Genomic DNA, 15,748 nt, shown 5'->3' with positions numbered 1-15,748 from the left:
AACATCTTGAACATTTCTTTTTATAACATACTCTGGCTTCTCTTAATGCTTGTGATAAATTCAACTTCTAAAGAATGAGTGATTTCTATTAAATGACAAGGGTATTTCTGCAGATCTACTAGAAAATCATAATAAAATGTAAAACAGATGCACAAGCTACTACAAACACAGGTTATTTGAAACTGGGAAGTGACTTACAGTGACATCCCAACCAGACATTGCTTATACTCAACAACCAATCGTTTTCTGAACAAAGAGAAAATCTGAAGAGTGATAACTATCACTGCAGAAAGGGAGCAGTGTGTAATTAAGCCACTTAACAGGAAGCAAACAAATGTGAAAAAGGCTGAACCACAACACTGCCACCTACAGTAAAATACTAAAAGTATTTTTCCTACAGGGAAAAATAAATCAGTGTTCAGTCAGAAAAGTAACAAACTCAGAACTCGATAAACAAAATCTGATTTCCCCAAAATACTGAGATCTAATAATATCACGTGCATCACAAGTTTTACACACTTTAAAAAATTGTCACTGCACAATATGAGAGCATTTCTTAAATATGAATACATACACCATCAGTTTTCCTACTTGCAAGCCTTCAGAAAACACAAATCAAAAAGTACCGTGTTTCTGAAGCTCTAATTCCTCACTTAAAGTATAAAAAAAGCCCGAAAGAAGCCAGGTGAGGAAGCCAAAGCCCAGCTGCAGCCTTACCTTGCACTCCACCACGCTCTGGTCCGACTCACACGTGACGTAGATCTCATCGACCGCCCGGCGCAGGTTGTCAAACAGAAATGCCCAGTACCGAGCCCGCAGATCCACCTTCCGGGGCTGCCTTGTTTTGGTTGGGCTTTTGTCAAAGTTTTTATCTCCTGCTGCTGTTAATTTACAGTCTAGGGTAGTGTTCTGAAAACAAGATACATGGGGGAAAGGAAAACAACAAACAGGAGTATGGTAAGGGGTTGGGTTTCTGTGCAACACGCGTTTTTTAAACATATTGAAACACTTGTAAACAAGAACTTCTTCACTCTGACTTAAAACATGCTTTCTTAAATATAAGCAGCAGTTATGTACAGTTAGATTCTGTTTCTTTGACACTTATAATGTTCACATTGCACAGTGTGATACTCTGCCCCTTAGCACATTGGAAAGTTACACTTTCTATTTACATATCCTGCATTACTTATTCTGACACGTGTGTGCATCCAGAGATGAAATAACATTTTACTAATAAACATACCAGCAATATTCCATCACAGGTACATTCTACTACCAAGACATTGCACGTGGCATTATTGTTTTTAACCCTCATTCTAAGCCTAATGCCACTGAAATGCTGATGTGGCCCTAAAACACAGAGTGACTGATCCAGTGGGGACAGCCAGCATGCTAAATGTGATGGGTGCAGAGGGAGAACAGCCAAAGCTCTTCACAAATGCTGGCACGTGCAGGAATCACCATGTTGGAAGCACTTGGAAGCACTGTTGTGTTGCCTCAGTGTTATATTTGCCCAGGTGACCTGCTTAGTGCACAAAGGAAAGGCTGGGGATGCTCCCTACTGAGACCGCAGTGACAGGACAACAGGAAATGGCCTCAAGTTGTGCCTGATGAGGTTTAGGTTAGATATTGAGAAAAACTTCTTCACTGAAAGGGTGGTCAGGCACTGGAACAAGCTGCCCAGGGCTCACCAGGGATGAATGGTGATTCCCAGGGATAGAAGTAATATCACTGATTCAAAAAGAGGTGTGGATGTGACACTTGGGGACACGGATCAGCGGTAGCACACTGGTGCTGGGTTAATGGGTGAACTCTGTGATCTTAGAGAGCTTTTCCAACCTTAATGATTCTGTGACTTGGCATCTGTTGACCTTGTGCACACAGCTCAGTGACCCACATGGGGATACATCTCCCTGACAGTCACTCATCTGCACAGGATATTCCAAAGGATCCTGAAGCACATCTATTCGACTGAAAATACCAAATCAGCACTTGGCCCCATGACACTGCCCTTATTTAACTTGAAATTCTCTACCACAACAGAAAAAAACACAGAAAAATCCTGCTGCCATAGCAGACTTCCATAAGCTTCTGCATTCCATAGCCAGGTGGAAGCACCTGCAGTAAACCCAAAGGGACACCCAACTGTGTCCCATCTTGTGATGGAAGTATTAGCTACATGTTAAAATAGTCTGGTTTGGATTGGTTTTTTTCATTAATGTATTTAATAGCACCTTCAATGCAGCCTTGATGCACTGATCCACTGTGGCACAGAACTCCAGAAAAATAATTCTTACTACAGTTCACTTGTAGGGATTACTGCAAAATACCATTTTAAAAACTCAGCTTCTGGTGATTGAATAAAAACAACCAAAACCAACCCTGCACAAGCCAATGCACAGTGTTTATAATCAGAATATCTAATCATTAACTAGAAATACTGCAATTAGCAAAATAACTGGCTGGGATTCAAACCTTTTTGTCCTGTACCACGTCATTAAACAAATTCCCCTTTGTAATTGCTGTCAAAATGGTTATGCTCTCACCTGCATTTGTGTTCAGATGCCAATTGTTCTGTAAGAAGAGGGGAAATGGGAACCTGATTTACAACCATCACACCAACATCTCTGCTACTCTTACATCTCAAAGTGCTCCAAGTGTATTCCAGGTGAACCCCAGCTAATGTGGGCATGAGAGCCACACTGAGAAAACACACATGTCATAAACCACCAGTGAACAGGAATCTCAGAAAGGTTTCATATTTTTTCTTCTATGGCACCACAGTCACCTCTGAACAAACTGCTTGGAGAAAAGATGCTCCTTAGCTGAGGTCTTGTATATAAACCTTTAAAGCAAAGCTTACACTGGCTAATTTACAGCTCCTTGAAACTACAGTTTATAACGATGCAACTGTAGATAGAAAATCATAAATAGCTATATTAAAATAACTTTGCTACTTGGTGCTGCCTGTACTTATCAAATGTGACCTTGATAAAGTGAATAGCTTTACATCATCCAGCTAATAGTGTTGATCCAAAGGATAGGTTGCTTTGGAATGGTAATGATGCATAATCCCTACTGTTTGCAAGATGCATTTTCAAATGTATCTTTAAAAGATGGTGTCATGGAACATGTTTTGATATTTAGCAATAAATCCATCTGCTGTATTTGGCATCCATTTATGTGAGCCATATTTTAATGAGGAAAACAGCACATGTAACCTCTGTAGGTTGTTGCAGTTCCATTATTACCCTGTAGCAAGTTTTTAGGGTCTCAGTAAAACCTAAGCAACATTTACAGTTACCCATATTCCAGCAGAAGACCTCTGAAAGGATGAAACCCTCTAAACTACCTGATTTCTTGTAAACACAAGCAGGTAAGTATTAAGTTGGTGGTTTGTTGTTAGAAATAATACTTTAACTTGCAGTGATAGCTCAAACCTTCAACTGCAGAAGGTGCAGTTGTACCTTTGAAGTTAAGAAACATGGGAATAACCCCTCTTCCATCCCAACTAACCCAGTGTGGATGATGGAAGTGATGTTAAAACTGAATCTCTTTTGGTGTTTTTTTCTGGTTTGTTTTGATTTTGGTTTTTTTTCTAACAGTTACAGTAACTTGCCTTGGACTTCTGGAAAGTATGAAATGTATATTTTTGCTCTCAGGATGCCAAAATTTATTGAATGTAGATTTGCCAGCACTCTACTGAAAGGAAGATGAGGTTGATAAGATCATATGAAAGAGCTCTTGTAAGTTTATTTTCTTGAGATTAGTGGCCCATTCATATGTAAAGGGAAATTAAAACTGAAAACTCAACAAAACCAACAAAAAAAGCCCCCAATTACAGCAGTATCAAGTGTCTGAAAAGCAGCAGAAGTAAAGGTGCTGAATGCCAAACTGAAAAGCCAAGATGCACAGACAGTCAGCACTCCATTTCAACCCTTAATTGCACCCACTAGGAATGCACTGTGTCTACAGGACAGTTTTAGTACAGCAATCCCACACAGAGCCAGTGAACAGCAACCTCCTGAGAACTCAGTACTGACATAATCCCAACAGACAGAGCCCAAACTGTGCAGCACTTTACTCTCACACCCTAAAGATTCTGAGGGGAAACCCTTACAGGGAGCCCCAACTACACTCACAAAATGCAGTCCTCACAGACAAGGAAACCAGGATATACAGTGTTTGTGAGGTATTAGTGAGTGAACAGAGAACACAAGGTAAATAGTTACTAAACTACTGCAAAAATAACATGTTTATGTTTTAAACACGCTCATACGTCTCTATGGAAGCAAAACACTTTCTTTTTTCAAAAAATAACATCTTCCACATGCTTTATTGTCAAATTCTGACAGACTGCCACAAAATACTAAATGGCTAAAGCCATACTAATGGCCAAATCCATTAATCAAAGAAAAACAATGGTTAAAAATATGAAACACAAGGAAACATTGAGATATTACTTTATTGATGGAATAAAGACTGTCAGCCACACAGAAAAAAATATTAATAAAAATAAGAGCAGTTTCTTCTCTACACTTCTCATTCAGACTTGCCTTCCAGTCATAACTCTTGGAAATTTTACTCACCTGGACTTTTTTCCAAAACAGGGTATACTGACTTCAAATAAGAGCATTTCCTCAAATTAGAAACTGGGGAGAAAGGCAGCCCTTGTACAAGCAGCATGCTTACAGGAAGAATATTCTGTAGCATTTCACTGAACAGCACTTTCCTCAAAATAACTTTCAGCCATGCACCCAGAAGGTAGGAAGGGCCAAAAGTAAAGGCTGAGGAAGATAACCTAAGTTCTGGCAATTTTAACTTCTGGATACTTGACTTTGAAACCTGTATGCTTTAAAAACACAACATGTGCCCAGTTTTGGACAAGTATTATTCAGCCAAAAATGTATAAATGATCTCAGAGGAGAACATTTTTATGTCATCCATCTGATGTCACAATAAAAAACGAGCAGATACCTGTTTTGCAGTCTTGTGTGTTCCTTGAGTCACCCTCTTTGTTTTTCCACCAGACTGCCATTTCGATTTTCCTGTGGAGGGAAGCAACCATTTTAATCAACAACAGTGATTTTAATTAAATAGAGCACTCATATCTCATCTTGCATCGTTCTGAGAGGGGCACAATTTCTGAGTGAAGAGGTTCGGCAAATTTTATATTCCAAATATATATTCCACTGTTCAGAATGTGGATAATGCCAGAAAACACTGAAAAAGGAAAAAAAAATACAAGATAGGCAAGAATTACAGACTTCATTAAACGAAGATAACCTATCTTTGAGTGTTCAGTGCCTCTGAAAATCATACCATTTCAATGTACATGCCAAATATACTAGTTTTCTAGGTAGATTTAAAAAAAAGTCTTCTCTTGAATGACTGTTCAATCAGATATTACAGAATCAAAACAAGAAATATATTTGTTAGGAAAAAAAAATGTAATAACTTAGTTTTTCTGGAACTGTTCAACCTCCTAGTAGATTAAGTATTTTCTGCCAAGAAAGACAGGGAAAAACAGAACTTGGGCCTGGATTTAGTTCACCGACATTCAGGGAGCCAAAGAAAGAGAGAAAACATTCCCAGAAGACAAGTCAGTCCTTTAAGATCTGAAATGCCCTCTGAAAGGTACCTGTCTCCCTTCACTGCTTATACAAAGTGACTTTAGCAACTCTGCTTCCCAAACCAGAAGTTTAAATGCCCACACCCAGAAAGGATGATTCCAGACCTCAGTGCTGTGGGGGTGGCAATTCACTGATTTAGACTTATCTTGGCATAGAAAAGTCTGTGTTAGCCCAGACCAACCCCATCTGTCAGCACTTCATCTTTGAGATTTGCTGGGGGGGTAATTTGAAAAATTTTATTCCTCCAACTCAGTATCTGACTTGCACAACATGGAAATCATAGGATCCAATTACCAAAAATGTAAGCGAGCTAAGACAAAACAGTAACCATGGCAAGAGAGCTCTCTAGCACAGATTACATCTAAATAAAAGCTTCAACATTATTTAGCTGGATGAAGCCAAGCAAATCAATGAATTAGTTGAATATGGTCCTCCCCTAGACCACGAGATCATTCTTGAATTTCAGAATTGTCCAGTTGAGTTTTTAGCAGTTCTGAGGCCAAATTCCCTAACACAGCCCAGCTGTTTTACATTGCTCTGGTTATGTAAAGCAGCTGCAAACCTGTCTCCATCAGGCAGTTGTACAGCTGGTTTGCACAGCTGGGTTGTATCACTGGCTATTCCAGGCAACAAGGCTTTTAATTTAAAACAAATTAAAACCTATTTGCTTGATAATTCATTTTTTAAATTCTACATTAGCCGAAACAACAGGCACAAACTAATATATTGAACTCAATTCAGCAGCATTCAGGAAAAAAGTCATTCAGCTACTGGAGGAATAAAATCTTCCTAGTCACTAAAAAACTTAAAATGTGGGACAGCTCCATGTCAGAATAACTGAATTATTTCAACCTCCAGTGTCTCTCTTCTGATGTGATTCACACTCTGCAAAGACAATGGGAATACAATGGCATACAGGACTTGCACAGGGAAAAGGTTTGCAAACAAATATGGGTATGTTAGCATTTTAAAAAGGGCAGATGAACATGAAGTTACAATCTCTTTAGATTCTATAAAAAACAGAGTAACAATCCATCAGCTAAGAACTGTCTGAACAAGTCCCCTGTAAAGACAAAAGCAAGTTTTCAGGCACCTTCTATATGAGGCAGACACTTAGAGAAAGCAAAACTTACGAATACAGCAGGTTTTGCAAACCTAAAAAAATATAGTGTGGGACAAGGACTAACTTCTTCTTAAGGCCAGAAAATTTTGCATTTCAGCAGCAGCAGCCACATTTCCAGGCTTTGTTATTCTTTTTCTTACAATAAGGGCTCTGGTTATTCAAAGGTTTCTGCTTTTGTCCTTTTACATTCCCGAGCAGTGACAGCACAAGAGCACTGCTCAGTGGTTATTTGTATGTTCAGAGATTACTGGGGTGTAACTGAGGTGTAACTGGGGTGTAACTGGGGTGCAACTACACCGTGCTGGCATTGCTGTGAGATGCACAGACCTCAGGGACACGGGAAGGGCTTCACCTGCGAGGAATTTACTGAATTGTGAGGAGAGAACAACAGTGACCCAAGATGAGCATCTCATCAGCTATTAAGTTGCCCATGTGAAATATATAAAGTAGCAAAGTTTTGCAGCATTCAGGGAGCTACAGCCATATTTTACACTGGAAGCCCATTTCCTCCCTGTCTGGTGATTGAATATGAAGCACACAGGGTTTATGATTTGTGAAGACTTCCTGTCCAAAAAGCTGAGGTGCCGTATCTGCCAAGAACACCCCACTGATAACCTATTTTCAAAGGTATCTTTTATACTGAAAATCTCAACAATCACACTGCTCATCTCTTGGTTTTGGATAGTTTTACTGGTCTGAGAAGTGTGAGAATTGCCTTCAAACTCAGTAATTAATCTCAGTGTTCGTTTCTGTCCTGGCTATGGCAGAGAGCAGCTGCAGGTGTTGTTTCAGTGTCTGACACTCCTCATCATCAGACCTTCAGCAGGGATGATAACTTTCAGCTGAGGAAGCATTTGAAGTTTCTAGTAGTATTATAAACCATATCTTCTTAGAATTTTGTAGAGCAGTAGTAGATGCTATTTTTCTAACAGTACATTGCTAAGGATCTGGAGAAATGGATGCCTTCAAGCATGGATAGAACAAAACTCCCCATGTTTTTACCCCTCCAGATTGAATTACAGCAACATATTTTGCACAGAATTACTTTTACAAATCACTGCCACTGTTTCATACAGAATATAATGGCCCTGTATTCACCTACCAGCACCAGACTGGATTCCCATTCATTCCAGTAAAATTAAAGGTTTGAAACTTATGAGCCTCAAAGAATCCCCTTCCCTTCTGCCAGTTCCAGTCAGATCCAGCCTTGCCAGGGCTCCAACACAATGTTTGCAGTCAGGACTCTTCCAATTCCTTATGTGGCCAAAGAGAGCCAAGTTTCAGGACTTTCATCACATCCTGCAAGACCCACTTACTGCAGCAGGCTCTTGTTAAAGCAGTGGAACACACTGCAGGTTCCCCAAAGTGTGCCAGGCACCTTTCAACCAATAAAATATGTTTCCTTCCCCTGAAATGCTTAGTCTGCAAATGAATTCTACATGGCAAGAGCCCAAGTGATATTAAACAAATAGGAAAAAAGAAGAGAACAGTGACAAATACAAGGTTTTCCAATTTTTTACACATCTCAAAGTTCCAAAGGTATCTTACTTTCTATTAGCATTTAAGTGTCAAGCCTCTGCAATGTCACTGATCTGTACTCATAACTAGAATTTCAGATCTGACATAACTAGGGGGCTTGCTGCTCCAAAACATGCAACAGAAGTGTCACCTGTCACTCCAGAAATCTCTTTCCTTTTTAATGAAATATTTCTCACTGGTAGGAACTATACATTTCCATCAAGGAATTAGGAGGTTTTGATTGCAATTCTTTCATTATTGCTCTTTTGCCCATGCACTCTATATAAAAAACACGAGTCTCTCAGAGGAGGAGTTAAATGGTAAGAAGGACACAAGCACACAATTTTTAAAGGAAATAGAAAAAGGATACAAATGGAAAAAATTAATCCAGCATTTTAATTTATAAACCCTCTCTAAAAAAATGCTTATATCCTCACTGTTTCTGGAAAAGAATCTCCTAATGAATACCAGCATATAATTTAAAATGTTAAATCACACACTGGTGCTGCCAAAGCAATACCTCTGAACATCACAGCAGAAGAAACTGCCCAAAGACAAAATCCTGCTTTGTACAGAAGGGTGGCAGGACTGGCTCAGGAAACCCAAACCTCTGGCCTGATTTACACAACCCTTGAAAGAGCCAGAATTGTCCTAATTCATAATATTTCTGGATCACCCCTCAGGGACACAATACATATTGAAAGATCAGCACACAGTGAATCAGAGCTCAGTGACACCAACACAGACACCTTCCATGCCAAGCAAGGGTCAAGAGATAAAGAATCTGGCTTTGCAGACTTTCACTAACCACAAGTTCCTTTCCACAGGGAAATTTTCCATCAGGCAATTATCATTAGATCCCTTGCATTGTGCAGAAAGGTCAGCCTATGATTTAATGATGAGATTCTAACAAGAAGAAAGCACCAATTTAAAAATTACAATGGTGCTAATATGACCAAAAGAAGGAAATGAATACAGCTACTTGGATTTTAATTACTGTACATAACTACTATTTAATGAAACCTAAAGGTCACTTTTACATTCATTCTTCATGTTTTGACAGGAGTTGTTAGAGCAAACGTTCATCTACACATTAGAGAGAGTGGTTTTAAAGGAAAAAGTCCTAAAGTTTCTAAAAGAATATTACAGGCAACAATGTAACAGACTCTTTAAACAGAAAGTGAATCAACTCAGGAGTTGCTCAAAAATACTGTTAGAAATATACTGCATGTTCCTTTCACACACACTCCTCCATATTACCACCTTCCCCAAAAGTGCAACTTGGAATCTGGAAGTACTTTGGGCCCCAATTCTATTCTGCTTAAAGACAGTTTAAATTTTGCATCAGACATAGGGTTAATTATCTTGCAACTAGACATAACATTTCTTAAAATATCCTTTCCACTGGCAGAATCAGAGAGCAGCTGAAGTGGGAAGGAACCTCTAGAGATCATCTAGTCCAACCTCCAGGCTGCCCAGGGCTATGTCCAGGCAGGTTTTGAGCATCTCCAAGGAAGATGAGTGCCCACAGTTCCTCCAGGCAACTGATTCCAGTGGTCAAACACCTTCACAGCACAAACAAATTGACTTTTAGACACTTAAAAGCAGCAGCACCTGCCCAGGGACATGCAAGCTACAAAACCAGAGATGAAGTCCTCAAGAACAGCATTCTGACCTCTGGAACAGCTTGAGCAGTGTAAAAACAAAAGTCAGTTCTTGGCTCCTGAAGTGATCACACCACAAGAGAGTAACAAAACTGCTATGAGGACTTGCATTATGGAAAACTGTCCCCACATATCCCCTTCCTTAAAGATTCTTCAGAGATGTTTACCAAAGCTGAAGTGATACCAAGAGCAACTTCCAAACTCCTTTGTTTTAGAGCACAGAGAACAATTTGTTGGATTGTTCTAAGCCATCCCTACAATTCTGAATTGCCAAGCTGCAAGAGATCAGTTTAGGACAACATTATTGTGTTACACAAGTATCTTGATAATATCAGCACAAGAAAACAGACTTAGATGTTACTTACAGACAAATGGAGATGATTTTTAATCTGCTGCTGGAAGGTTTTATAAAGTGATCTGCCAACCACAGGGTGCACTTCGGAAAAAAACTTTTAAATTATTCTATGTATGCTAAACAGAACCCCTTTTTTTTTTTAATAGGGAAATCCTATGTAAAAAAAATGTTTCCAGGTGAGCAACTCCAGTGGACAGAGAGATGGGAGTGGAAAGAGCTGGTGTAAGACTGTTCAACACATACCATCATCTTCCTTGTTTTCCAGTGGAACACTCCAAGCTATCAGGTTCCTTGCTGTACGTCCCTCTTCTGCCACTATTCTCCTCACTTTATCATGGCTATTGGAGCGTTGGAAAGAAGCCTGAAAACAAGAAATACACGGATGGGGAATCAAGAAAGAGAAATTCTGGATTTGATACATTAATTTCCTCCAATTTGTGGTTACACCACCCAAACTGGGACGCTCAGGTGCTGAATTTTCATCAAATACCTGAAGCAGGTTTATGCATCCATTCTCACCACCATTTTTCTGCATGATAAGCAGAGTGATTCATCAACATGTCATGGGAGTTATTATCCAGCCCACAGTATGACATGCCCAGACCACACCACCTTCATCTAATTGACTGCCAATGCTGCTAGAGAATCACAGTGGGCTGCACAAACTTTTTAATTACCTTGTGTTAATTAGAACTAATTATTCAAGATAAAAGCTGCATAAGACCAAAATACTTGTGTTGGCTGACTGGTGAGAGCCTGGAGAAAGGCACAAGAACCTAGAAAGTATTTCCTGGCAACTGTGATGGGCTGTTACTACGAAGCTGCAACTACTGAAAGATGGAATGAGAGACACTGAGGATGAACTTCATTCACCTAATAAACATTTCCCTGCACTTGGGAAATGCACCATCAGGAGACATTTGAAACCAAAAGCATTAAAAAGTATTTGTACCAACTGTGAGATATCAATCAGATAAAATCTTGCCTCTCCTACAGTGTGTGACGTTATTCCTCAGAAAATAATTTCCAACAAAACCAAACTATAAACTGTAATAATAAACTTAGGTACCCTGATAGCACAAAACTGCTGACCAAGTCAGCTTTAAACACTGGCAAGTGTAACCACAAAGAACTTACATAAACCTACATATTATTTAGGCATGAACAGACAGATTTCTCTGTAAGACTAATCAAGAGGTACAGTTTTCCTCTTTTCATTCTTACCATCATATAGCTCAGGCCTGCAGCCACTTTTACATCTTTAGAAAGAAAATACAGTAAAATTACAGTAAAAATGAATACAGCAGATGAGTGGCTAGAAGTTATTAAGGTGGTAGGAAATGCAACACAAATGAGAAACTGCTTTTACTTCACTATTTATATAATATAAGTTTTTAACTTGTTCTCAACTGCCTGTTTTGAAGTCACAGTGTGCCATCTAGTGCTCCACAGACACCACAGGTAACACAGCAAGAGCAAAATAAAAATACCACTGCTATCAGTGAAATTTTGGAAAACCTAATGTAATAAATAGAGCATATTACACACTTTGGCCCAAAGAAAGCCAAACAAGCATGTAAAAAAAACCCAGGATCTGTACAAAATTGGCTCTAATCTATCCTTATTCTATACAACTAATTGCCTCTTCTCACTAGGAACTTTTACTAAGTGATAACTTCTGCTGTGGCAAGTTTGGTTGGGGTTTTTAATGCCCTGTTGCTTAACAATGCACTTTCCATCATTGATCTAAGAGTTAAAGATTCACAAATGCCACATAACTATTTTAAATCCCTTTAAACCACTGTATAAACTCCCAATGTAAATACTTGTGAAAGCTTACTCAATTTTAACTTGATCTCCTCTGAGATGTGTATTTAAACCAAAAGAAGAATTTTCAGACAGCATTTTACTTTAATTTATTCTCAAATCTTCAAAAAAGATCCAAACACTCACCTTAGCTGGAAGTAAAGCTAATCTACAGCATCCATAACTGCCAAAAATGAAATGAGTAAACAAATAAATCTTTACTCATCTATAGCATCTTTTTCTTCCAAATTCCCCACCAGCAGACAGTGTTCACTCAGCACAATCTATGTGAGATTTGACTGTGGCTCTCCTACAGCACAAGCCCACTCAACTCTTGACTTGCACAGGGGACTTGGAAACCATTTCAGTTTTTCTTCCCTACTTTTTGTGCTGTTATGTTCCATTTCATCCTTCATTGGTTTTCCTTATTTTCCAGGCTTACCATCCCTACTCCTTTGGTCCTTTTACTCATGTTTTCCAGATCTCAGATTTCAAGTTTTCTGAATCTGAGCACTCAGTGTTTTCTCTTCCAGATTGTCTCCAGCTGATTCTGCCTTTGAAATACAACGTCCAAAAGCACATACAAATACTTCAGGGAAGACTTTCTCAGTGCTAAACACTGAGGACAGGTTATCCATATCTTACAGGTGATCATTCCATTTAATCACCTCCAAATGATGTGTGGGGGCTTTTTGCACTATGAGACTACCTTTGCATCATTAATGATGGTAATTTTTGACATATCACACATAAATTAGCACAACTTACACAGTCACAGAAAAACAAAGCCTGGAAGGGCCCTTTGCAGGTCCAGTCCAACCCCTGGTCAGAGCAGACCCAGCTCTTCCCAGGACATCAGCAGGATTTCTCTTGTTGCATATATGACCTCCTATAACCTCCAGGTTCCTTTCTGCACAGCTGCCACCAAGACAACCATTTTTCAGTCTCATTTTGGAGATCATTACTCCCATGGGAGTGTAAAACTTCACATTAGTCCCCACCACCCTGACTTTTGAAATTATTTATTTTTATACAAGCCAGAAAGGCTTATAAGGGAAGTGTAAGTATCTCATCATGACATTTCAAAGCACTTTGTATAACAAAACTAGAGCCTGACTTTAAACTCTCATCTCCATAACTCAAATGTCAGTCAAAAGAATCCAACAAAGCCTCAAGGGAGGCCCTGATGGCACAGTTAACAATGAGGAAATGCACAGCCACTGAGGAGAGAAAATTGTGCCAAAGTGCCTGTTGTTGTGCCATGGTTGGTACCAACAGTCTTTTCATTTGACAAGAGCAAACTTTAACACCCCCCTCTATGTGAGGTTTGACTGCTTCCTCAGCCTGAACCCCTGCTCTTTGCTCCTGAACTACCCAAAGAAGTCACCTTCTTCAGAGTGCTCTGGATACAGAGCCAGAGGACCGACCAGAAACTGTTTAGCTTGAACAGCAAATGTTTGTTATTTAGTCTGTACTGTTTCTTTTACCATGAATATTAGAGGATCTTTCATGAGGATTCTTCCTTTAATGGTGTTCATACATATAAATATATTGATATAAACAAAACTACCAATTTCACCCACTGCATTCTTGAAGAAAATTACTCCAGGTCTGACCTCAGCTTCTTCAAAGAACACTCTTTAGTGGTACCAAACATCAGGGCCTTGCACTGCAGCACAGGTTGGATGAAAGCAGTTTAAAATGGGAACTGGCTGAAACAAATAAGTGCCAAAACCCCCATACACTAACACAACTGGAAACTATGAAAAACAGAAGAAATACTCACATTTATCCTACAGTAAAATTCCTTTTTGAGGGTTTCCTTCTATGATGCTAATGAATAAAATTTATTCAGCTCCTACAATCAATACTTTCACAGAAGGTAAAAATAAACTGATTTATCAATGAATCCCAACATGAAAAATTAGTTTTTCTGGCTGTAGAAAAAATACTGTACCACATACTGCTACAGTAGCTGAACATCTTACCATCATGTTATAGCCTTCATCTGCATCAACAGGCTCACTTATTACATTTTTGGACGACCCCATTGAGTTTTCATACCTGTGTCAAAATAAATGCAATTAATTATTTTCACTTCAACCACTTCTAAAATTACTTTTAGCTTGTTGGCAGCATTTATGTCGTGGACACCAGATGAACATGGTAAGATTTTCAGAAGATAGTTTTATTTTTAAAGAGTTTGCACTGCTGCTTATTAAAAGTAGCCAAAGGCCCAGGAAGAAAACAAAAAAAGAATGATCCTGTAGAAAAATGCAAATGTATGTGTAGTAAGATAGTAAACAGTACAAAGAATAGTAAAATGTTAAAACAAATCTTTGCATGGGCTGCTCTGGAACAGTGAAGCAAGGAGAATAATCTTTTCTGTAACAGAGGACTGGGAAAAAAGAAGAAGTTCAAAAAGAAAGAGCCAATCAGAGACAAACAGACCATCAGTATCAGATAATTAGTGGTGAAGCAAAATAAAATGGAAAACTTCTGTTCTCATTTACCTCTAAAATCTGATGGTTCCTGTACAAGTCAGCTCTGAGGAAGTGAATACTTTTATCCAGCTGTGAATACAGAACCATTGCCAAAAGTGCAGAAGTGCACAGGACTAAATATTTATAGGTTTATCAAACATTTCCAAAGCAGCGTCAACAATTCTGAAATAAAATTAAACCCTTGGCTTCAAGGTTGATAAATTCTGGATAGCTGCTGATTAGAGCATGAACACCCTAATCTTATTCTTCTGAAGAATCACGTGCTAACTGGAAACTAAGAACACTTTTACGTTATCAGAAAGTAGGTAAGAGAACAAGATTAACCTTTAATCACATTCAAAGTCAGATTTTGTTGGCCTTTATCATTAATGACACTGCTGTTCAGTGGGCTGTTCACTTGTTCTGACATTACATCTCGTGGTTCTCATAAATGGCCAAATTTTCTAAAAGCAAATAGCCAAACCTGCATCAACAAGCAGGCAGTTGTTTATGTGCCTTAAGACAACCTACTGAACCCATAAAACCTGAAATGTTCTGCAGCTGAATGAAGGGAGCTGCGATTCTGAAAACAAAGACTGTACTTCACCATCACTTGAGGCATCAGGGCAGGCCCAGCATGAACCTTCAAACACTGAGGTATCCTCGAAAGCTGTGCTTTTGAACACCAAACCGCCTTGATTATATTCAAGGTGCAACATAAGCTCACCAAACTGACATATATACTTGAGGAAAAAACCCGAGGGCCCAAGTGTTTTCCCAGTACTGCAGTGCATTTGGGAATAAAGCAGAAAGAAGAATCTGTGTTTAGAGAAGTGTGCAGAGAAGACAGTCCCTACCCCTGAGTACTCGCTGAGACCTACTGAGCTGTCAGCTCCTGGAGCCGTGATTTTCGCTGTCAGCTAAGGAAGACCACTGGTTTATACTCGGGACAGCACTAGTAGTTTTTATAATTCAAATACTCATACACCATGTGGCAGTTTTTAAGAGCTGACAGTGAAATTCCCTCCACGTGTGCCTCTCCCTTCCATACACACACGCAGCACGGGTGGGCCTGTGCAGCTCCGCCGACCGCCGGGTTCACACGCACCGGGGTCCCCCTGACACGGAGCAGGTCCCAGTTTCCCCACAGCCAGCGGGGCTGGCTC

The 15,748-nt window shown here is 39.4% G+C and overlaps 1 protein-coding gene across 7 annotated transcripts in view; it reads right to left on the bottom strand.

The window, feature by feature from the left end:
• SCAPER (S-phase cyclin A associated protein in the ER) overlaps positions 1-15,710 on the bottom strand; it is a 141,542-nt gene extending 125,832 nt beyond the window's left edge. For 3 of the 7 annotated variants that reach the window (XR_001921809.3, XM_029963155.1, XM_029963156.1), the window contains exons 1-5: positions 14,928-15,173; positions 14,088-14,163; positions 10,537-10,654; positions 4,978-5,048; positions 718-909 (exon numbers count right to left, since the gene is read on the bottom strand). Coding sequence is in view for 6 of the 7 variants with exons in the window: in XM_029963155.1 (XP_029819015.1) it covers positions 718-909; positions 4,978-5,048; positions 10,537-10,654; positions 14,088-14,150 (444 nt within the window). In the remaining variant the exon portion in view is untranslated. The other 4 variants (XM_018081504.3, XM_018081503.3, XM_018081506.2 and 1 more) reach the window with 4 other exon arrangements.
• Between the last annotated feature and the right edge of the window lie 38 nt (positions 15,711-15,748).

Source organism: Manacus vitellinus, unplaced genomic scaffold (assembly GCF_001715985.3).
Source record: "Manacus vitellinus isolate BGI_N305 unplaced genomic scaffold, ASM171598v3 scaffold_53_pilon, whole genome shotgun sequence".
Taxonomy (NCBI): Eukaryota; Metazoa; Chordata; class Aves; order Passeriformes; family Pipridae; genus Manacus; species Manacus vitellinus.
Note: the sequence above shows the minus strand (reverse complement) of the source record. Positions and strands in the feature narration are given on the sequence as shown.